We start from the raw sequence: 17,494 nt of genomic DNA on the forward strand, positions 1-17,494 counted from the left end.
CAACGTACGTTGCATTTTCGAAATGTGAGCTAACGTTAGCTTACATTTCATGACATGTTGATTAGTATTGTATAACTGATGCCTAGCACTGGATAACGTCAGCTAATTGACCAGTAGTCCTGCCTAACGTTGGCTTCTGCAGCATAATGCTAGCTACACTTGTGTAGTGTTGAGTATCCGCTGTTATAGCGATGTAATAAAGAATAGGTTTGTGCCACTATGAGACTGCGCTGATAATGCTGCTTTACTCAACCCCGTATGAATGCACCATCTAACGCTGCGTATGATAGGCACCTCAGTGCGCAGGAGCGTTCATCTGTTTTTGTTGTAACCGACGTTTCCGCTAAAACGCGAGAGCCGACTTCACATCAGACATTGAACAAGCATTCAATGGTCACACTGTTGTTGACGTGTCTGGTAAGCCAAAGTCGGGCACACAATTATAGTGAATTTACTTAGTGACGTCGTTATACCTCATAACGCTTCGATTAAATGCAAACAATGAGGCACAGCCAGTTCCTAGCGGACTGCATCGCTTACCATCGTTCACCACGGTGTGCGGGATCTAGCGGATTTCTTACATCAAAGCAAAGTTATCTCTAAACGTTCCTCAGCGTATCATCCATCGTAATGTGAGACACGTGCTTCTTGTAACGGCTTTTACAGCGAAGAAACTAGAAAGCGTATGCCTCTGAGCTGCGATTGCTGCAGCGTTCAAAGACACTAGCCTGCGAATTTGCCCAGTTAGCTTCTAATAGGCCATGTTGACGGCTAAACGCAAATCCACATGTTCTAAACTCGCCCCCTAATAAAGGAATGGTCGTCCTGCCACAGCTGCGTATATTTGTTGTATACATATGTATTTTGAAAGCGTCACTCCGTCCTTTCTGGTATGAGGCACAGAAGCGTCGTTACCCATAATGACGTGGTCACTCTCTATTTGTGGTCAATGTATTCTTAAAAATATTTTTGTTCAAAAGACCTGTCGGCATTCTGGCTATCTGACTTGCGGAGAATTTTCGTTCTGTCTTATGCGCTCATCAAAAAAGTTTCCTTGCAAAAATTGTGGTTGCGATCCCATGTCTGAATATTGCAGTCGTAGGCAAAATATATGTATGAATCACTGCAGACATCCCAAAAGAGGCAAGATATTGCTAGATACTGTTTTTACGAGGGTTTCCTTTTAGACCGAAGTTTAGTCATTTTGAGGTAAAGATAAAATCGCAGCGACAACGTTGTGGGCATGATCGTCAATGGCGGCAAAATTTTGTTTGGTGCAACTGGGATTCCTTTGAAATCTACAAATAGCATCCCCTCTGTTTTTCTTCGGTTTATTGTCTGTTAGCTTCATACGGCTACGTACAACCAAACGGGTTCTTCCTTTTCTTCCTGTTTTGTCTTCTAGTATTTCCCAGGGAGGGTTTCACCAAGGCAGGTTGGTGCTGAAATAGATTTATGGCTTCCGTGGGCACATTTTCGTTTGCTCTCGTAAGGCAATGGGTATTATTGTATCATAAAAATTGGGTCTTTGTTCGTTAAAAAGGTGCTTTACTTGTAGTGCAGTTTAAACTCGATTTAACGAGCTGATGACCGCGCTCGAATGATTTCCATCAATCGGGAGGTTTGTAGAACTGAGGAAGGAATTTTTAGGTCCTTCCAAATCTAATGATGTAGCGACACCGAAAAGCCATCGCTGCATCGCATTTGTAGTTGCCCCACGGATGCGTGTGTAGAACGTCAGTGAGGGCGGCCCTCCTTGAAAGGCTCCATGTCCGGGTGATGTAGGCCAGGTAGACGGTCACGTGAAGCTATGACCTGCTGCCGACATGCAAAGATGCGGAGAACGAATGCAGTGATAGCGCGAGCAGGCCGAGCGATAAAAATACGAGGAGGCGATCACTGCTATCTGTCACATGAACCACGAAAGAACGAAAGCAACCACTGCCGCCATTAGCACAATCCAGCATATATACGAATGCTACCGAGTGCCGAGTCCCTAGCCTCGTCAAAATAACGCTAAGGTCATGACTACACCGTCTCGATGCTTTAATGCGATAGCGTTAGAGCGCACACTCTAAGAAAAAGCCCATGTCTGTCAAAATTAGCAGGCAACTGCCGATTTTTTTACTCAACTTTCTCAAAAAAAGAAAAAAGAACGTCTTTAAATCGGCTTTAGCGGCCAAGTTAGTTGGTTAGTTCGGGTTGATGACTACAAAGCACCTAACAGGTGTTAAGCGGGCAATGAAAACTTCTTCGTTAGATTTGAGAATTTTAGATTTGAGATAAAAGATGGATTTTAAAGTGTATATAAAATATGCTTGAGTAATATTTTGGTGGACCAGTGGTGTAATTGCAGGTGTCTTTAATAGAAAATTTCTCTTGGTTGACTAGGAAGTCAGACTAGGAACTGCTGGTTTAGATAGTTACTCTGCACTGTAACGACAAAAATAAGGTTACAGATAAATACAATCTTACGTATGAACTGTAGACCTTGTTGTTTTTGTAAATCCTCTTGCAGTATTCGGTCGCTTTCAGTAAATCACCTGGAAAAACCTTTTCAATGGCATATGATTTGGTAGCCTTGATTTCCCAGCACTGCTCTCCGCGAACTCTGTGACACGACAGTAGAGAGCGTTGTTATTTCTGTGTTAATTGATAATTTGAAATACTTGAACGTAGACGTAATAGCGACTCATTTGGGGATTGAGATACAGAAATGCGATAGATTCAATGGAAACGCGGGCATGTGCACATTAGTATACGTGCAAAACGATCACTGGAAATTATATTGCGTGGTTAAATAACAAGTTATCAGTTAGAGATATGTGCCGCTTGCAACGCATTTCAGAACTGTGCAAAGCAGGCTTTTTTGCCGTGTTTTGTGTACACCCAAAGTAGAACCCAAATCAGTCAAATGGCTGAAGCAGTAAATGTGCGAGCAAAGTATTCCAATATGATGAAATCCCTGACACGAATGCTGGCTTCTTGTGGTGCAATGGCCCTGTCACACAGAAAGACACATTAAAATATGTTATTTAAGCTGTACTAACAATACCATGCCAATGCGCACGTAGCTCATTCACAAAGAACATATTAGAGGGGCGCTTTTAAGACCCAGTATTATGGTCTTATTGGCGTAAAGAAACTTCTGAATGATACACATGGCAAACGAACTTTGATGCACACATGCAATGTAAAAAAACCGTTTACCTTTATGTAAAACATAAACAAAAAACGTAAATGCTCATATCGAAAATAAACGTGCATGTTTAGACATAAAAAATGCACATGTTTATGGAAAAACACTACCAAAGTGTGCCAGTGCTGCGAAATTATGAACTGGGGGCTAGCAAGGTGATTTTCACGCCAAGCGTGTGGACGAGTGAAGCTGTTAGGAGAAACATGCCCATAAGGAACACCGGGATGAGAGTGGAGAGGAAAAGTAAAATTTCGAGCGAAACGATGGCAGGGACCTTCGGATATCCCCCTCGCATACGTGCCTGCGTCACTCGCTGCTTCATTTATAAGTGAAACGTTAATCAACAGACGACAATTCCCAATAATCAGGAGTTCTCTCGAATTCGGATGAATTGTTGCATTACTTCGGAAACTAGATACAAGTCGTCTTTCCTGTAGTTTTCCATTAGCAGACGCGTGTGTTCCCATGAAGTAAATAGACATAGTGATAGTATGTTTCAGACAGTGCCTTTCGATAGAAGGGCGTTGCCCGCTCGCGCATGACGCGATATGGTCACGCGGTCAATCGCCACGGAGAGTACTATGGCCCACTCTACAAAAGATTGGCAGACTTGAGGCAACCTGTTCACATATGTGGCGTAGTTGGCGCTTCTAATGATCACTTTATATTCCACCTGCAATTTGGAACCAGAAAACGCATCAATTACGGCCTTATTTGAGTCAGTGTCGCTAGTGCTGACGCAGCTGTGGATACGCTTCTTCATCATAGGCTGTCACGGAGCAGTGGCGCCAAAGCGAACTCGCGGAGAACTAGGCTTCAGACACCATAACGGTGCCACGCAGCTAGCCGTACCTTTTTTTGTTTATGTAGCGGCCATGGTAGGAGAAAACTCGCTTCTGGCTTACATTGCTTAGATGAGATAACTTTAGTAATTCCATGCAGCATTACTACGCTATGTTCAAAGCAACAAAATAGACTAACTTAACTCCGCCTATATTTTGTCCTGCTTACAGCCGTCAAATGAGAAATGCTGAGTGCGACTGTATGAGCATATTAAATTTTGTAACTTACCGAAGCACGTGACGAATTTCCTTTTCATTGCACTCGGAGAATTTATATCGAAGGTATCCACCATCGATGTATGTCATTAAGCGACCGCTTGAAGGCGAACAATCCAGCGAACCAGGGTGACCTTTTATATGTTTGTTTGGTTTCGTTCCGTCGTGCGAAGCTCCCAGGCTAGTGAAAGAAATAGAAAATGCCATTCGAAGCCTAATATTTGCAATGTTTATGAAATCAGTCTTCTCATTGAATAATTGCCCCATGTTTTAAAGTGGTATACAAGGTTTTTCAAGAACTCTGTCCGAAAATCCTAAAAATAAGAAAATTCGATATTTTCACGTTGCCTTCATATTTATTTTGTCTGTGGTGGCAGGCACATTAAGATGAGTAGCAGGATGAATTACGATACGAATTAAAGAAATTGCATTAAATACCATTTTAAATAGCGGACATAGGCAGTCTTGTCAAATGGGAAAATTGCAGCCCTTCCTGCTAACAAGTTTGTTGTTGCTTTCAGATTTCGCAAAAGCAGGCGCTGGCAATCGTTAGCGAATACTGGAATCTGAGCACTTCCGCCGGCGAAACCGAAACCGAAACTCGAAAGAGCACAACTGTCATATTCTTCCAAGACATCCAGAATGAGCGAGCGTCGTCGTACAATCATCGATCGACTTCGCTTTGTATTTGTCCGGGCTGCGTAGAGAGAGAGAGATGAACAAAAGAATGCCGGGAGGCTAACCAGATATTAGCATCTGGTTTGCTACCCAGCACTGGGGTGGGAAAGTAAGGGCAAGAAAGGGGGTCTAGAGAGAGAGAGAGAAGGGGGGGAAAGAAGAGGTGAAAAAAAACGCATATGCACACAAAAGATAAAAAAGAACACACACAGGGACGGCGTTCTGGTTACAATCGCTCAAAAAGGCCGGTCGATCGCAAGAAGCACAGTAGCGCTTGCATGGCCTTCTTCTGCGACGTTGCGTATTGTCGATGGCGTAGAATTCTTTCCTCCGACAAAGGTCGATCATCTAACTTGTTCAGCGCGTTGCAAAGAGATAGTCGCTGTGCACTGTTTAGGGGGCAGTCGCAATAAATTTGTCCAGTTGTTTCTGAAGGAAGGAAGAAAAACGGGAGAGAGGAAAGTCAGGGATGTTAACCAGTTTGGCATAACCGGTATGCTACCCTGCACAGTGGGAAGGGATGGGGGAGATTGAAAAAAGTGTTTCGAGAGTGGTCACAGGCTGTGGTATCGGCCATCCCAATGCGGAAAGCATAGGCGTTGGTAAACGCAACGCCCAACCACAGCCAACACAACAGGGTCGCGTCTGCTCGGCGAAGCCTTGATGGGACTTGAAGACTTAAGGTAGGGTCAAATGAGTGCAGTCGATCATGTTTGAAGTGTGGCTCATTCCATTGTGACGTGGTGCGTTGGCGAGCATGCAAACGGAGCTTCCGTGCAGCGTCGGTCCTAGAAAGCGGTAGGAGTAGTTCATGGTCTTCTGCGTGGGCTGAGCGGGCAGCTTGATCGGCCCGTTCATTGCCGATGATTCCGCAGTGACTGGGTAACCACTGAGAAGTGATTTGATGTTCATTCTCAGTTAGGTAGTGGATAACCTCTGCTGTCTCTAGTACCAGCTGTTCGTGCGGCCTGCGGCGTAAAGCTGACAGTAGAGACTACAGTGCCGCCTTCGAGTCACAGAAAATAGTCCACTTGTCCATCGCTTGGTCATTAACGAATTGTAAAGCTTTTTAAAAGGCTGCCAGTTCTGCTGCCGCCGATGTTGTTGTGTGAGACGTCTTGAATTTAATTGTCGTAACCAACCTTGGTATCACGACTGCTCCGGTTAAGCTGTTCGGCAGCACAGATCCGTCAGTGTAGATGTGTATAGAATCTTGATACTTTGATAGAGCACCTATGGCGCATATACCTTAACAAACGCAGAACTAACACCGTTGCAATCATGGTCGGGAACAGTGACGTCATTTTGGTCGTCCGCTATATTCGCATACAACTCAAGAAAAAAGCGGCTTTTCGCCGTCAGAGCACTGCCTTCCAGCCAATGCAATCTCTGTGTCATCATGACCCCGCGGCAGACCGCCTTCGCGTTGCGCTCACGAGAGGCTTCACAAAGCACCGTCACAAAGAGACCGTGACACCATTGGCTGGAGAGGGGTCTTTGTCGGCGAAAAGCCGCTTTTTTCTTGAGCTGTATCCGAGTGTAGTTCATTTCATCGGAGCTTCCGTTCCCGTTTCGCCTGTAATTTGGTTGAAATTCTTTGCTCCAAAAAATTAGCAGAGACCGATCTTTAATATCAAGAAGCCGCAATGGCCTCTTCGCAGGAAGGACAGTAACTTTCCCATTTGGCCCGACCTCCGGCCTCCGCTAAATAAAAAGGTAATTATTTATTTTATTTTCTGCCGTAAATTATGTGGCTAGCCATGTTAGCATATCTCCTACCACAGAAAAAAAATAATTATGAAGCAGCCAGAAAATAATCCATTTCGCTTACTTTTTATGATGATCGGACACATTTCTTGAAACACCTTGTACCAAAGAAATAAGCGAGAGGTAAAGTTTATTGCTGTTTAACGGATATCCTGTGAATGGCAATAGAAAGCGTTCTATTTTATTTTACTCGTCCAACGTCTCCAGTATTGACAACTGCGACTGTTATAAAAGTAACTTTGAACATTTAGAAGTAATCTCAACTGTTTCTCACCTATGTCCGAGTTCATGCGCTGCTTCGATGACACCACTGAACGCACCCGGAGAGTCTTCTGCTAGCGCAACACGCCTGTCGGTGCAAACGCCACCTTCATACGCAATTCCTGCAGATTTACAAATATTGCTGAATCGAAAAGCACATCAGCTCTTAACTGTTGCTTGAAAGCATGAGTAATTTTCATGCAATTACTGCCGAGTTATATCTAACATCTTAATTTATGTTTTGTTAATGATGTGCTAAGTTTTCCGGACGTTCGAACATCGGAAAATATAAATGAGAACCGAGACGTGATATCAAACATGTGATATGCAACCTTCCGCGTTATCCATCTTTTTTATATCATATCAGCTTAATTTTACACACTAGCTCATCCATATATAACGTCAAAATTTAACACATTGTTACAACTTTTCTCTGTATGTCCGTCATTGTATAATAAATTCGTTGTCGCCATTGAACTAGATGCCAAAGCCCAATATGAACAACATAAGCCACCAGACGTGTTTTTTGTCGCGGCTGGAAAATGTTATTACTGAATAAAAAACGACACTGTTTTGGATCATTTCGTTCAAACCATCAGATTGATGTCGGATATTTCCAAATAAAACCTTTCGGACGTTCGTGGCTGAGTCCTAATTATGTTTTTTGCTGATCTCTCATGCTCCAAGACATACTAACCAAGACATGAGAGTGATAGAGTTGCCATTTCATAACTAATAAACTTTATTGGAGACAAGAAACAGCTAGATACTACCAAATACCAGAACAGTGGCGCTTCCAACTACTGACAACGCCTTTTTGTAGTAGTAACAGTAGTACGAAGTCAGAAATTCACCAGCCAAAGCAATCCACTGTTGCTCAATAAATTTACAATTGCAAAGCCTTCAAAATTTGGAAAAGTTATACTACGGTTATCGACGATAACCATGACATGCAGAGTGGAGGATTCAGTTTCAGATTCAGATTCAGATTACATATTGTGTTTCCTGGGTTTAATGGTTGTAGAAAAAGCTACACGAGGAGGAGAAAGAGGAAGGAAAGGCAGGACGATTAACCAGACGCGCGTCCGGTTTGCTATCCTACGCTGGGGGAAGGGGATTAAGGGAGAGAAAGAAGGGAGATAGAAAAAAGGGAGCATACGAAAAAGTAACAATACACGCGAGCCTAAAGAACACAGCTGCGTTCCATAGTACTGGACTCGAGGACCTGTTATGCAAACGACATGTCCTGTTGTGTGCCCTGTCTGCTTTAGCTGTTTCTGACAGCGTCGAAAAAAATTCTTGCGCGCACACACTGACCTCAAAGTAAAAAAAAAACAACCAAAACAGCGCGCATGTTTTGTTTGCTTTTTTTCTCTGTGTCATTGACGAATCCTTTACCATTGCAAAGCACATCTTTCTCTCGTTTCTTTTTTTTTTCGCAATAGCCGATTTATTAAAGTTTTATCTTAACAACAAAAACAATGCATCTCCCAAAATGGTGACATTACATTACGGACCACAGCTGCCTAGCCTTTCATATTTCCGATCCATGCCGCACACAACGCTTAGTGCAGCTTTTCAAACTCACCGCTAACCTTCGCTAACAAGTGGTGGATCTAAGGCAGAAATGAGGAGAAGGTTTACAAGCAGTGCTTTTTGTTATAGAGTAGCGGGCCACTAGGGAGATATGTCGTGAATAAGATTTCACAAATATTACTTTTTTGGTAACACAACTGCTTCATTTGCACCTCCATCACGTAATAAGGTGGTTCAAGGAAATAAGGTAAATGAGGGATGATCTCGTTATCAAAAACACGCATGTATTTTATTGAAGAAAATTTCAGCATTTGTCACTGCAAGTTCGTCTTCCTAAAAAGTAATTATGAATGATAATGTTTACAAATAAGTTCTACTAATTTTATGCAGCACCCTATGAGCTCCATGTAACTCGAAAAAATTAATAAAACAACACCATTTTTCGCAAAATTTAAAAGTATGCAAATATGTAGTTGCGGTTTCAGTTTGAGTCCGAGGAAGTTTTCTACTCATAAAAATTACGTTTTTTTTTCAGAACAATACTGAATTCTGGGCGCTGTTGGGTTAAATATCGCTACGCAGTAGCACACTCCAAGAGACATACATATTCTGCCTGCAGAAGACGACAAAGCAGACTGGCCTGTCCGGTGTGTGTGCTGTCCTTCATCGTCGTCGATGCTCAGTTTTATATACTTGTAAATAGTCACGCCTCGTCTAATTTTACGTAACAATACTATAATGTGTACTATAACCATACTTTATGTATGTTCGTGCGTGCGTTTGTATGTATGCGTGTATATATACGCGAGCAAAACTGAAAAATCTCGGGGCGGGGTTTGAACCCCCCTCAACCCCCCCCCCCCTGGCTACGCCCCTGGGTGTCACCATTGGCGTCGGCGTAACCGATAGAGCAAACGAGGGTGAAAGGGACCGAACGCGTAGTCTGTCGATATCATGAGCCACTGGCCTCTAGCCTGGCTTTCTTCCTCCGTCACTTTCGCTGGTCCCACGGTCGGAGCTCACGCGCATACGGGCTGGCACGTGCACTGCGGCTGGCTTCCCTTGTCGTAACGGAGCTGTAGACATTTCACTTCAATGCACAGAGTGATGGGCGTAGCACTCGAGCGCTGGCAGTTTCTGTGACAATATGTAACAAATGTTGCATTGCTACGATTGCGGAAAGCCAAAACTTCAAACACAGTTGTCGTTGCCCAACACGAAGCTGGGCTCAGAATTCGCATTAGGCATTATCTTAACCGTCAGTGAATGCTTCACCTTGAACTTCAATTTTGGCTCGTTTACTAGAAAGCTTTTAAGTATTTGGAAATACAATAGCAACCTAGCGTCAAGACGACCCAATGTTGTGAAGTTTCTCTGTCGTTATGCCTTATGTGCGCGCAAGTTCTTTCCCTTGCAGTGGGCTTGTGGGCATCAAACTGTTTCAAAACACTGCGCGATTGCAACTAAAAAGTAAAACAAAATATGAAAGCAATGCCGTGGCTAGGACCCTGCTGACGCTACGCGCCATTTTTCTAGGTGATGAGAGCATTTTCTATTTTTTGTTGTGTGACCTTATAAAACACAGAAATCCGTGAGAAAATGAAGCTCAACTGTTCATCTCCAGCTAGAGTTCACTACTTCATGCGATACTTGTTTTATGGCAAGTCTAATCAAGTTAGATATTCAGCTTGAAGTGGTAATGGTTTACACGTTAATGCTCCTGCTGCCTTTATGGCTGGAATGTGTGAAAACTAATGGGGCATTAACTTTTCTCATGTTTACAGGTTACCTCCAAGCTCACTGAACTTGTAATGACTTCTTGATTTACTCCTTGCCAGTAGTTCAATAACCATGCAAAAGGGAACAATGGGCTCTTTATTCCATATTTGTGGTAATTCAAATTGATACTATTTATTGTTCAATATTCAAAACATAATGACAACTTAGCTACTTTTATATGTGGCTACAAATTTTCCACTAAGTCTAATGGCATGGCTACTTTTGGCTACTTTTATTCTAAGTTCTGGTTCTTATGAAAACCTGCCCAGCGGCACACCTGCTTCTCAATATTGCTAAATTAGTGGCTGAATTAGAAGCCAAAACTGGTAAGTGTAATAGTCTTTCGCAGGCACGAAATATCACTCGCCGCATTGCAAACTCGATCAAATCTTGCACCAACACAAAATGTACACACCCGCAATCTTTTTGTTTATGCCGCCGTACTTAGTCTCGTAAACGTCGCGCCTGAAAAACAATAAATGTTTGAAATTTATTATTAATGCAGATTTCTAATTCTCATAGAGTAACAACACTGCACAAAAATTACATAGTCAATTGACTAGATTTCACTTTGTGAGAGGTAAAATTGGCATTTCAAAAAATAAACTTCGTATCTTGGTGGTGTGGGTTGGTCAAACGCAATCATTTGCGCAATAATTATGGAACATTCGTGGAATGTTTTCACAAGCGCTCAGCTCGTTAACAAAATTACTTAGAAAATGTAAATAAATCATTTTCCCTTGTGGTATTCAGGTTTCTCTTCGGGCAGCATAAAGGTTTCTCTTCGGGCAGCAGTGTTCTTATTCACTAACTTGATCATCAAAGCGTGAAAAATGTATGATATTCTAACCATTACAAGAATTCATTATTCAACCTTTCCATGAGCTAAAAAACTCATAAATTTACGTCAAAGGAAGAAAAATTAAACATCAAATCAATTGTCAGCCGGCGAGTGTGAACGGAATCAAACACATAGCCACGCGCTATGTTTGGCAAGTTAGTGCAAAGCTTAACAACATAATCCCTCTTTCTGTCTTCATCTATTCCCTAAATATTTAAATTGCACCCTTTTGTTGTGGTAGGAATGCATAGTTCTCTGACAGTGCTTTCAAATTTGGCATCTTCAAAAATCCATAAAGTCTGCCTGTGCAATAGTTCAATCGAATTCAAGAGATTACATAAAGAAGCACATTGCGACCTTCACTGCATATTGCTGAAATATTATACAAAGGCGTTTCAATGCTATAAATATGTCGGAAAACAAATTATTTCATTAGTGTGCAGTGCTTACCCTGTCAGCAGTAGCACTACATCCGGATGGCCATAGTGTTCCAAATTTCCACTTACGTACTGTCGAAGCAGATCTAAGGAAGTCATGTCATTCATTAGCTGTTCATTGCCAAAAATGTAGCTATCCTCCTGAGACTGCAAAATTAGGCGCAATATTTGTGTCACTTGTTCTGCGATTTCTCAAGAAGAAAGAAAATGCTTGCCTTGCTGCTTTTTTCCACTCCAACAAGCGCTATTTTGACACGAGGGTAAATGAGGTTCATGAATATGGCCTTTATCTGTAAAACAAACGAGTGTTCAGTTTATATGTACCCTATGTACTTAATAATGTCACGTTGTGATTGCAAGCTATTTGTGTGTTATGCTCTAGGCATACCTTGTTACTGGCGTTTTCCCAAGAGACTAGCGTTTTCCCAAGATAAGGCAGGTGCAATAAAGATAGCTGATCGCTGCGTCATGGAAATCGATATAACACGAAAGTGAAACGTGTCGTCACAGAAGTAGTTGATTGTTTATAGTGGGTTGATTTATGAAATCTTTTACAATGTCTGTTGGTTGTTTCGCAGATATAGCCCCGATTGATGAGGACGCAACCACGTTGACGCCTAGTGGCACATCTCCATACCGACGACTAACGCCCATGATCATGATTTAACCCTGGCGGTAGCTGGAGTTCTTAACATATACCTGGACACCGCATATGGTGAATCCAGCGCAAAAATGGCATCAACAAGTAGATAGTAAACACTGATACTCGATGTGCACTCCGTGAAAGCGTCATGAAACGCGAAGGAAATGCCACGCGCGTCGTGTCTTTCCTTTAGCCTGGAATTTCACAGGGCAAGCGGCGAACGAGGTGTGACAGCCAGGCGAGCGTCGGAGAGCTATTTTTGTAATATGGGTGGGTGCTATGAGCGAGGCTTGGGCTAAAGCCGTGACCTCACGCTGTGTTAAAGCGTTGACGTAATTACACTGCTCCTATTGGAAACGCGCCGAATAGGCAGGTAGCAAAAAAGATAGCTGATCGCTGCGTCATGGAAATCGATATAACACGAAAGTGAAACGTGTCGTCACAGAAGTAGTTGATTGTTTATAGTGGGTTGATTTATGAAATCGTTTACAATGTCTGTTGGTTGTTTCGCAGGTATAGCCCTGATTGATGAGGACAAATAGATAGTGTCTATCTATCTATCTATCTATTACTATCTATCTATCTATCTATCTATCTATCTATCTATCTATCTATCTATCTATCTATCTATCTATCTATCTATCTATCTATCTATCTATCTATCTATCGTTGCTACGACCGCGGCCCTTGGCATGCTGGTCGTAGCAACGGCGCGTTGCCGGAGCTAATTGCGGAAGCCACGCATTGCTTTTCTCTACCACGTCCACATGGTGACCCCACCCCTCGAACCAAGAGCATTGTGACATGAAAGCGTGAAAGATGAAAGGCGCTTTCTTGTAGCCTACATTATGTGTTTCGCGGTAGCGCAGTGGCGAAACACCCGCCAGCCATCGTCGCCGACCGAGAGGTCGTTGGTTCGACTCCTTTAAGCGATGGAGTCGCTTCTATCTATCTATCTATCTATCTATCTATCTATCTATCTATCTATCTATCTATCTATCTATCTATCTATCTATCTATCTATCTATCTATCTATCTATCTATCTATCTATCAAGGCGCCTATATCTGGGGGCTCTCAACTAGGTGCACAGCCAAACTGGCATAGAAGCACGTCAGTGCATGAGGAACATTACTGACAGTGTCCGGCATGAATAACGTAACATGTCTGTCGCGTACGTCATAAAACATTCTGCTCCTGTCACGTGTGGCGCATGCCCGCATACCACCGCGGCCCTTGGCATGCTGGTATGCGTCGAAGGTGAAGTCCAAAAACAGCAAAAATAAACATTTTAATTATTGTAAGAATATAACAATATTTCTTGGGGTAATAGGTGCCAGAACTGCGATATTATAAGGACGCAGGCCGTAGTGGAGGAGTCCGAAATAATTTCGGCGTCCTCGCTTTGCTGAGTGTGCAACGAAATTTAAGCACACAACTGTTCTTTCGATTTCGCCCCATAGAAATACATCCGCCATGGCCAGCAGCCGAAGCCGCATCCTCCAGCTCTGCAGCGCTACACCTTGCGTGTTAAGATACCACGTCGGGTAATATTATAATGCAGTTTGCGTGGACTAAACAAGATAAAGACATATCGCTCGTTATAGTTCGCGGTTTCATTGTAGCAGATAAGCGCTTAAACACCTGCTGCAAGAACCCTCAGCCAGCCACCGCGTGGCGTACATTGTAACGCTTTCACTGGGGCAAGTTGGCGCAAACTCTTAACTTGATTAATGGCGCCCAACGTATGTACGTCTCAATTGTTGTCCGCGTTTTTAGCGCAGCCATGAATCATGTTACATGTATATTGTAAGCTCACGATGAGCGCACAGTTACAGAATTTACACAAATACATAATATTCCACATCGTAATGCGGCGAAAGCCCGAAAATACGGCATAGGCAGCCCCTCGTTGACAGCGTCGCGCGAAATCTATTCCCACAATACTTATCAACTGCGCGTCTGTTCTTTTTTGCTTCTTCACTTCATTTTTATTGCTATTTCTCATACGGCTCTTCATACCGCAACAGCATATAAAACTCTGAAAAAGTGCTGTTATTATTTTAATCGTTTTTAAGGACGTAGGAAAGTGTACATTTGATGTGCCTGTCACACTGTCAGATTTATTTGATCACATAATGGTACATGTTTACGGCTTTAAATGATGAAATATAAAAAATGATGTGGGTTGTTCATCCAGTCAAAGTTATATTTACAAATTTCAAAGACTACACTGTGTTCTTTGTAGTTCTGCGAGCATTTTTGTAGTCGCATTATTTCTAATTACACAAGAACAGCGCTATCACTGTCATTTTATTGCTCCTCCATTCTCTAAATACCGCGTTGGTTATTCTCAAAATAATAATAGTGCTCCCAGTAAATCTCAGCAAAATTTAGCAAATATTTCCGTCATTTAGCGGAAGCTTGACCTTCAATGCGTTTTTAGATGAAGTACAATTTACATTTCACTGTAATCATCATAGAATTATATAGATCAGTGTGCTTACGGTATTCATAAAGATGCATATATAGACCAAAAGGTCATTGTCCTCAAATCTCTTGTTGTGGATTCTGTCTGACACAACGTACACTTCAATGTTAACTTTCTCCGGCATTTTCGTGTCGGTGTATCTTCTAGGTAAAATACCTGAAAGAGTCCAAAAATAAGACAGCACTTTTATCAGATGCTTTCTTTGAAAGGCAAATAAAGTCATCTTAGGGAAACCGCAAATAACTTCCATCAATCCCCACTGCGACGCAAGTTGTAACTAACCCAAACGTAGTAGTCGTGCAGAGTTGCTCGAAGTTTCCAAAATTTACGGTGACTGTTTGTGAACCTATAACTCCCAACTACTACAAATAGTATTAAAAATATAAGTAGTTGGCCTTGGGGGCCCGGTCAGTATGAAATAGAAAATACTTTCTGAGCGGATGGCGACGCAGTTACTCAAGCTTCACTTCGTACCGAAGCACATTTCTCAGCTGTCGTAATATAGTTTTCATGCAAAGTATAAAGCGCTTCCAATTTACACATCTTTAAACTTTGTTGCTGTCTTCCTTTACAGGAACAGGGACATTTACACCTGCACATTGGGCAGGCTTGTGCAGACGAGTATCGCTACGCGAAATTGTAGATATAGTTATTCAGTGGTGTGCATTACATTTGAAAATTTAAAAGCTACTAATGAGCTTCGCTGTATCTCGGTAAGTAAGAATTATTGCAATATACCGCAACTCCTACGTTGAGACAGCACAAAAATGCTCACACATTTAAAACAAGGGTCATTACCTGCCATGCACGACCACCACATGATGTTTTAACAGAAATTGGACCCTTTTGCTGTTTACAAACATTTCCGCTGAACTTCTTCCGGTTTGCCATCGGTCGCTGACTTAGTCCGTTGAGGCCTCGGTAGCTTCCGCGGAGAAAAAACGCTTGGTCAGTAGCAGGAGTGTAGTAAAAAAAAGCCCGCAGATTTTCAACGCTTATCTTCCTGTCTTTACCAAATATTTGTAATAAACGTCGCTCTAAGCTATACAAAATATGGCAAGAGTCTCTCTTATTATTATGTGGCTTTTTGTTATCTGAAAACTTGAAAGGATACTTTCCGTACATTGAAACAACTCAGAAGCACACTTTTCTTTTCCATGCAAAAGCGAGATATATGAAGTAAACTGAATTTTCTTGTGGTTGAACGCTTGCTGCTATTAGCACAATCTCTAAACTAGGCATTACACTATTTTTTTCCACATAATTCTTCATTGTTCTCAAAATAGAGCAATGAGCTTCATTCCTCTGTTGCACACACATGGTCGTTTTTTTTCAAGCGTTACTAAAGATTACATTTATCTCATAACTTCTTTCCTTGTGAGTACATGTCATATCCATATTTGTTATCCATATAAACACATCCTATGGGCCTAATATTTCTTGCTCGCAGTGATGTACACTAATGTGTGCTGTCACTTCTTTTTAAAGCGAGTGGAATGTACATAAAGTTCTCATTTATCATCAGTTCTGTGTTGAGCGTCAACGGTGCACCATGTGTTCAGCTCCACACCAAGCTAAGATACCTGAAAAAAAGGTTTTTTTCTCAGGTATGTGTAGCTCCTAAGTGACTTAGACTGTAATCACAGTTGCACCCTTGAGGAAGTCCTTTTTTTTTGTCGCGCAACGGTAATCGCCATCTGCCTTGCTTTCTGTTCGTTTCTTTAGAACGGGATGGCCGTCAATAAATCTAACTCAAGCTGACAGCCTCCACAGCGCTCGGGATCTGGAAGTATTCCATGCGCGCGTCTAAAGCAAGAGAAAGAGCACAACCTCGATCTCCATTACTGTCGTGTGACATCAAGACGCCTTAAGGGGGTCATGAACCACCTCTCATGCTTGTTGGAAAAAAAAAACACATCCTGCGGAAAGCAGACACTGTTGTGAAGAGCTCATCCAAATCTTGCAGTCGTAGGTGGCAGGAAGAGCTTAGAAACGGAGCGTGAAGCTGACATTTTCTATGGCGCCCTCTTTTCCTACAGAGCCCTGTTTACCATAGGCGTACGCACGAGGGGGACAAAGGGGGCGGCCGTCCCCATAATCGCCTAAGGGGGGCGCAGTGTCTGCCCCATGCTGTTGCTCAGTCGTACCTGTACCGACATTGTTTAAGGAGGTTTATGGCGACCCACTTTTTTAGGATAATGGAGGCCGAAGGCCCCTCGTGTTGAATTCTAAGAACTGTAATTCCCTTCTTGATTACCTGAAAGCCACGGACCAAAGGCAGGCCATTGTCAGAAGTAAGTCATCGCTTTATTTTATTTTTTTTGACGTGGTGGCGTTAGAGAGCTCGTTTTGCATTAATGCCGGTCTCGGCGTGGGGGTTGGTGTCGTTGGTTGCGAGCGAAAAACCAGCGTTGTCGGTGACCAAAAAATTGAGAAAGGTGAAAATAAAATAAATAATAAAAAGTCACCAGTTCGAATGAGAATCAAACCCAGGCCTCCCGCGTGACAACCAGGCGTTCTGCCGCAGAGCAACGCCATTGCCTGAAGCTGCTTCTAAAAAAAATGCCATGTAATGGAAGGGGTCTCCTCCGCGCAAGTATTATTGCGTGGCAGAAGCGTAGAATTGCGCCAGGCATCAAAACATGTGAACTGCGCAACGAGTGGGTATATTAAAGGCCCACCCATTACAAAGTATTCAGACATATGTAATCATCGTCATAAGCAAAACCATCAACAAAGTGAGCAGCTGCGTAGGCTCGCGTGTTGCCATACGGTAGCGTAGTGGGCCCTTCGCTGATTCGCAAG

The 17,494-nt window shown here is 42.6% G+C and overlaps 1 protein-coding gene across 1 annotated transcript; it reads right to left on the bottom strand.

The window, feature by feature from the left end:
- Window positions 1-2,910: 2,910 nt before the first annotated feature.
- On the bottom strand, window positions 2,911-13,697 carry LOC119403312 (zinc metalloproteinase-disintegrin-like agkihagin). The gene is made up of 7 exons (XM_037670254.1): window positions 13,668-13,697; window positions 11,772-11,846; window positions 11,570-11,703; window positions 10,694-10,743; window positions 6,977-7,085; window positions 4,271-4,438; window positions 2,911-3,001 (listed from the first exon to the last, which is right to left on the bottom strand). The coding sequence occupies exons 1-7, from the start codon at window positions 13,695-13,697 to the stop codon at window positions 2,911-2,913; spliced, it is 657 nt and encodes a 218-aa protein (XP_037526182.1).
- Between the last annotated feature and the right edge of the window lie 3,797 nt (window positions 13,698-17,494).

This window comes from Rhipicephalus sanguineus, chromosome 8 (genome assembly GCF_013339695.2).
Source record: "Rhipicephalus sanguineus isolate Rsan-2018 chromosome 8, BIME_Rsan_1.4, whole genome shotgun sequence".
Classification (NCBI taxonomy): domain Eukaryota; kingdom Metazoa; phylum Arthropoda; class Arachnida; order Ixodida; family Ixodidae; genus Rhipicephalus; species Rhipicephalus sanguineus.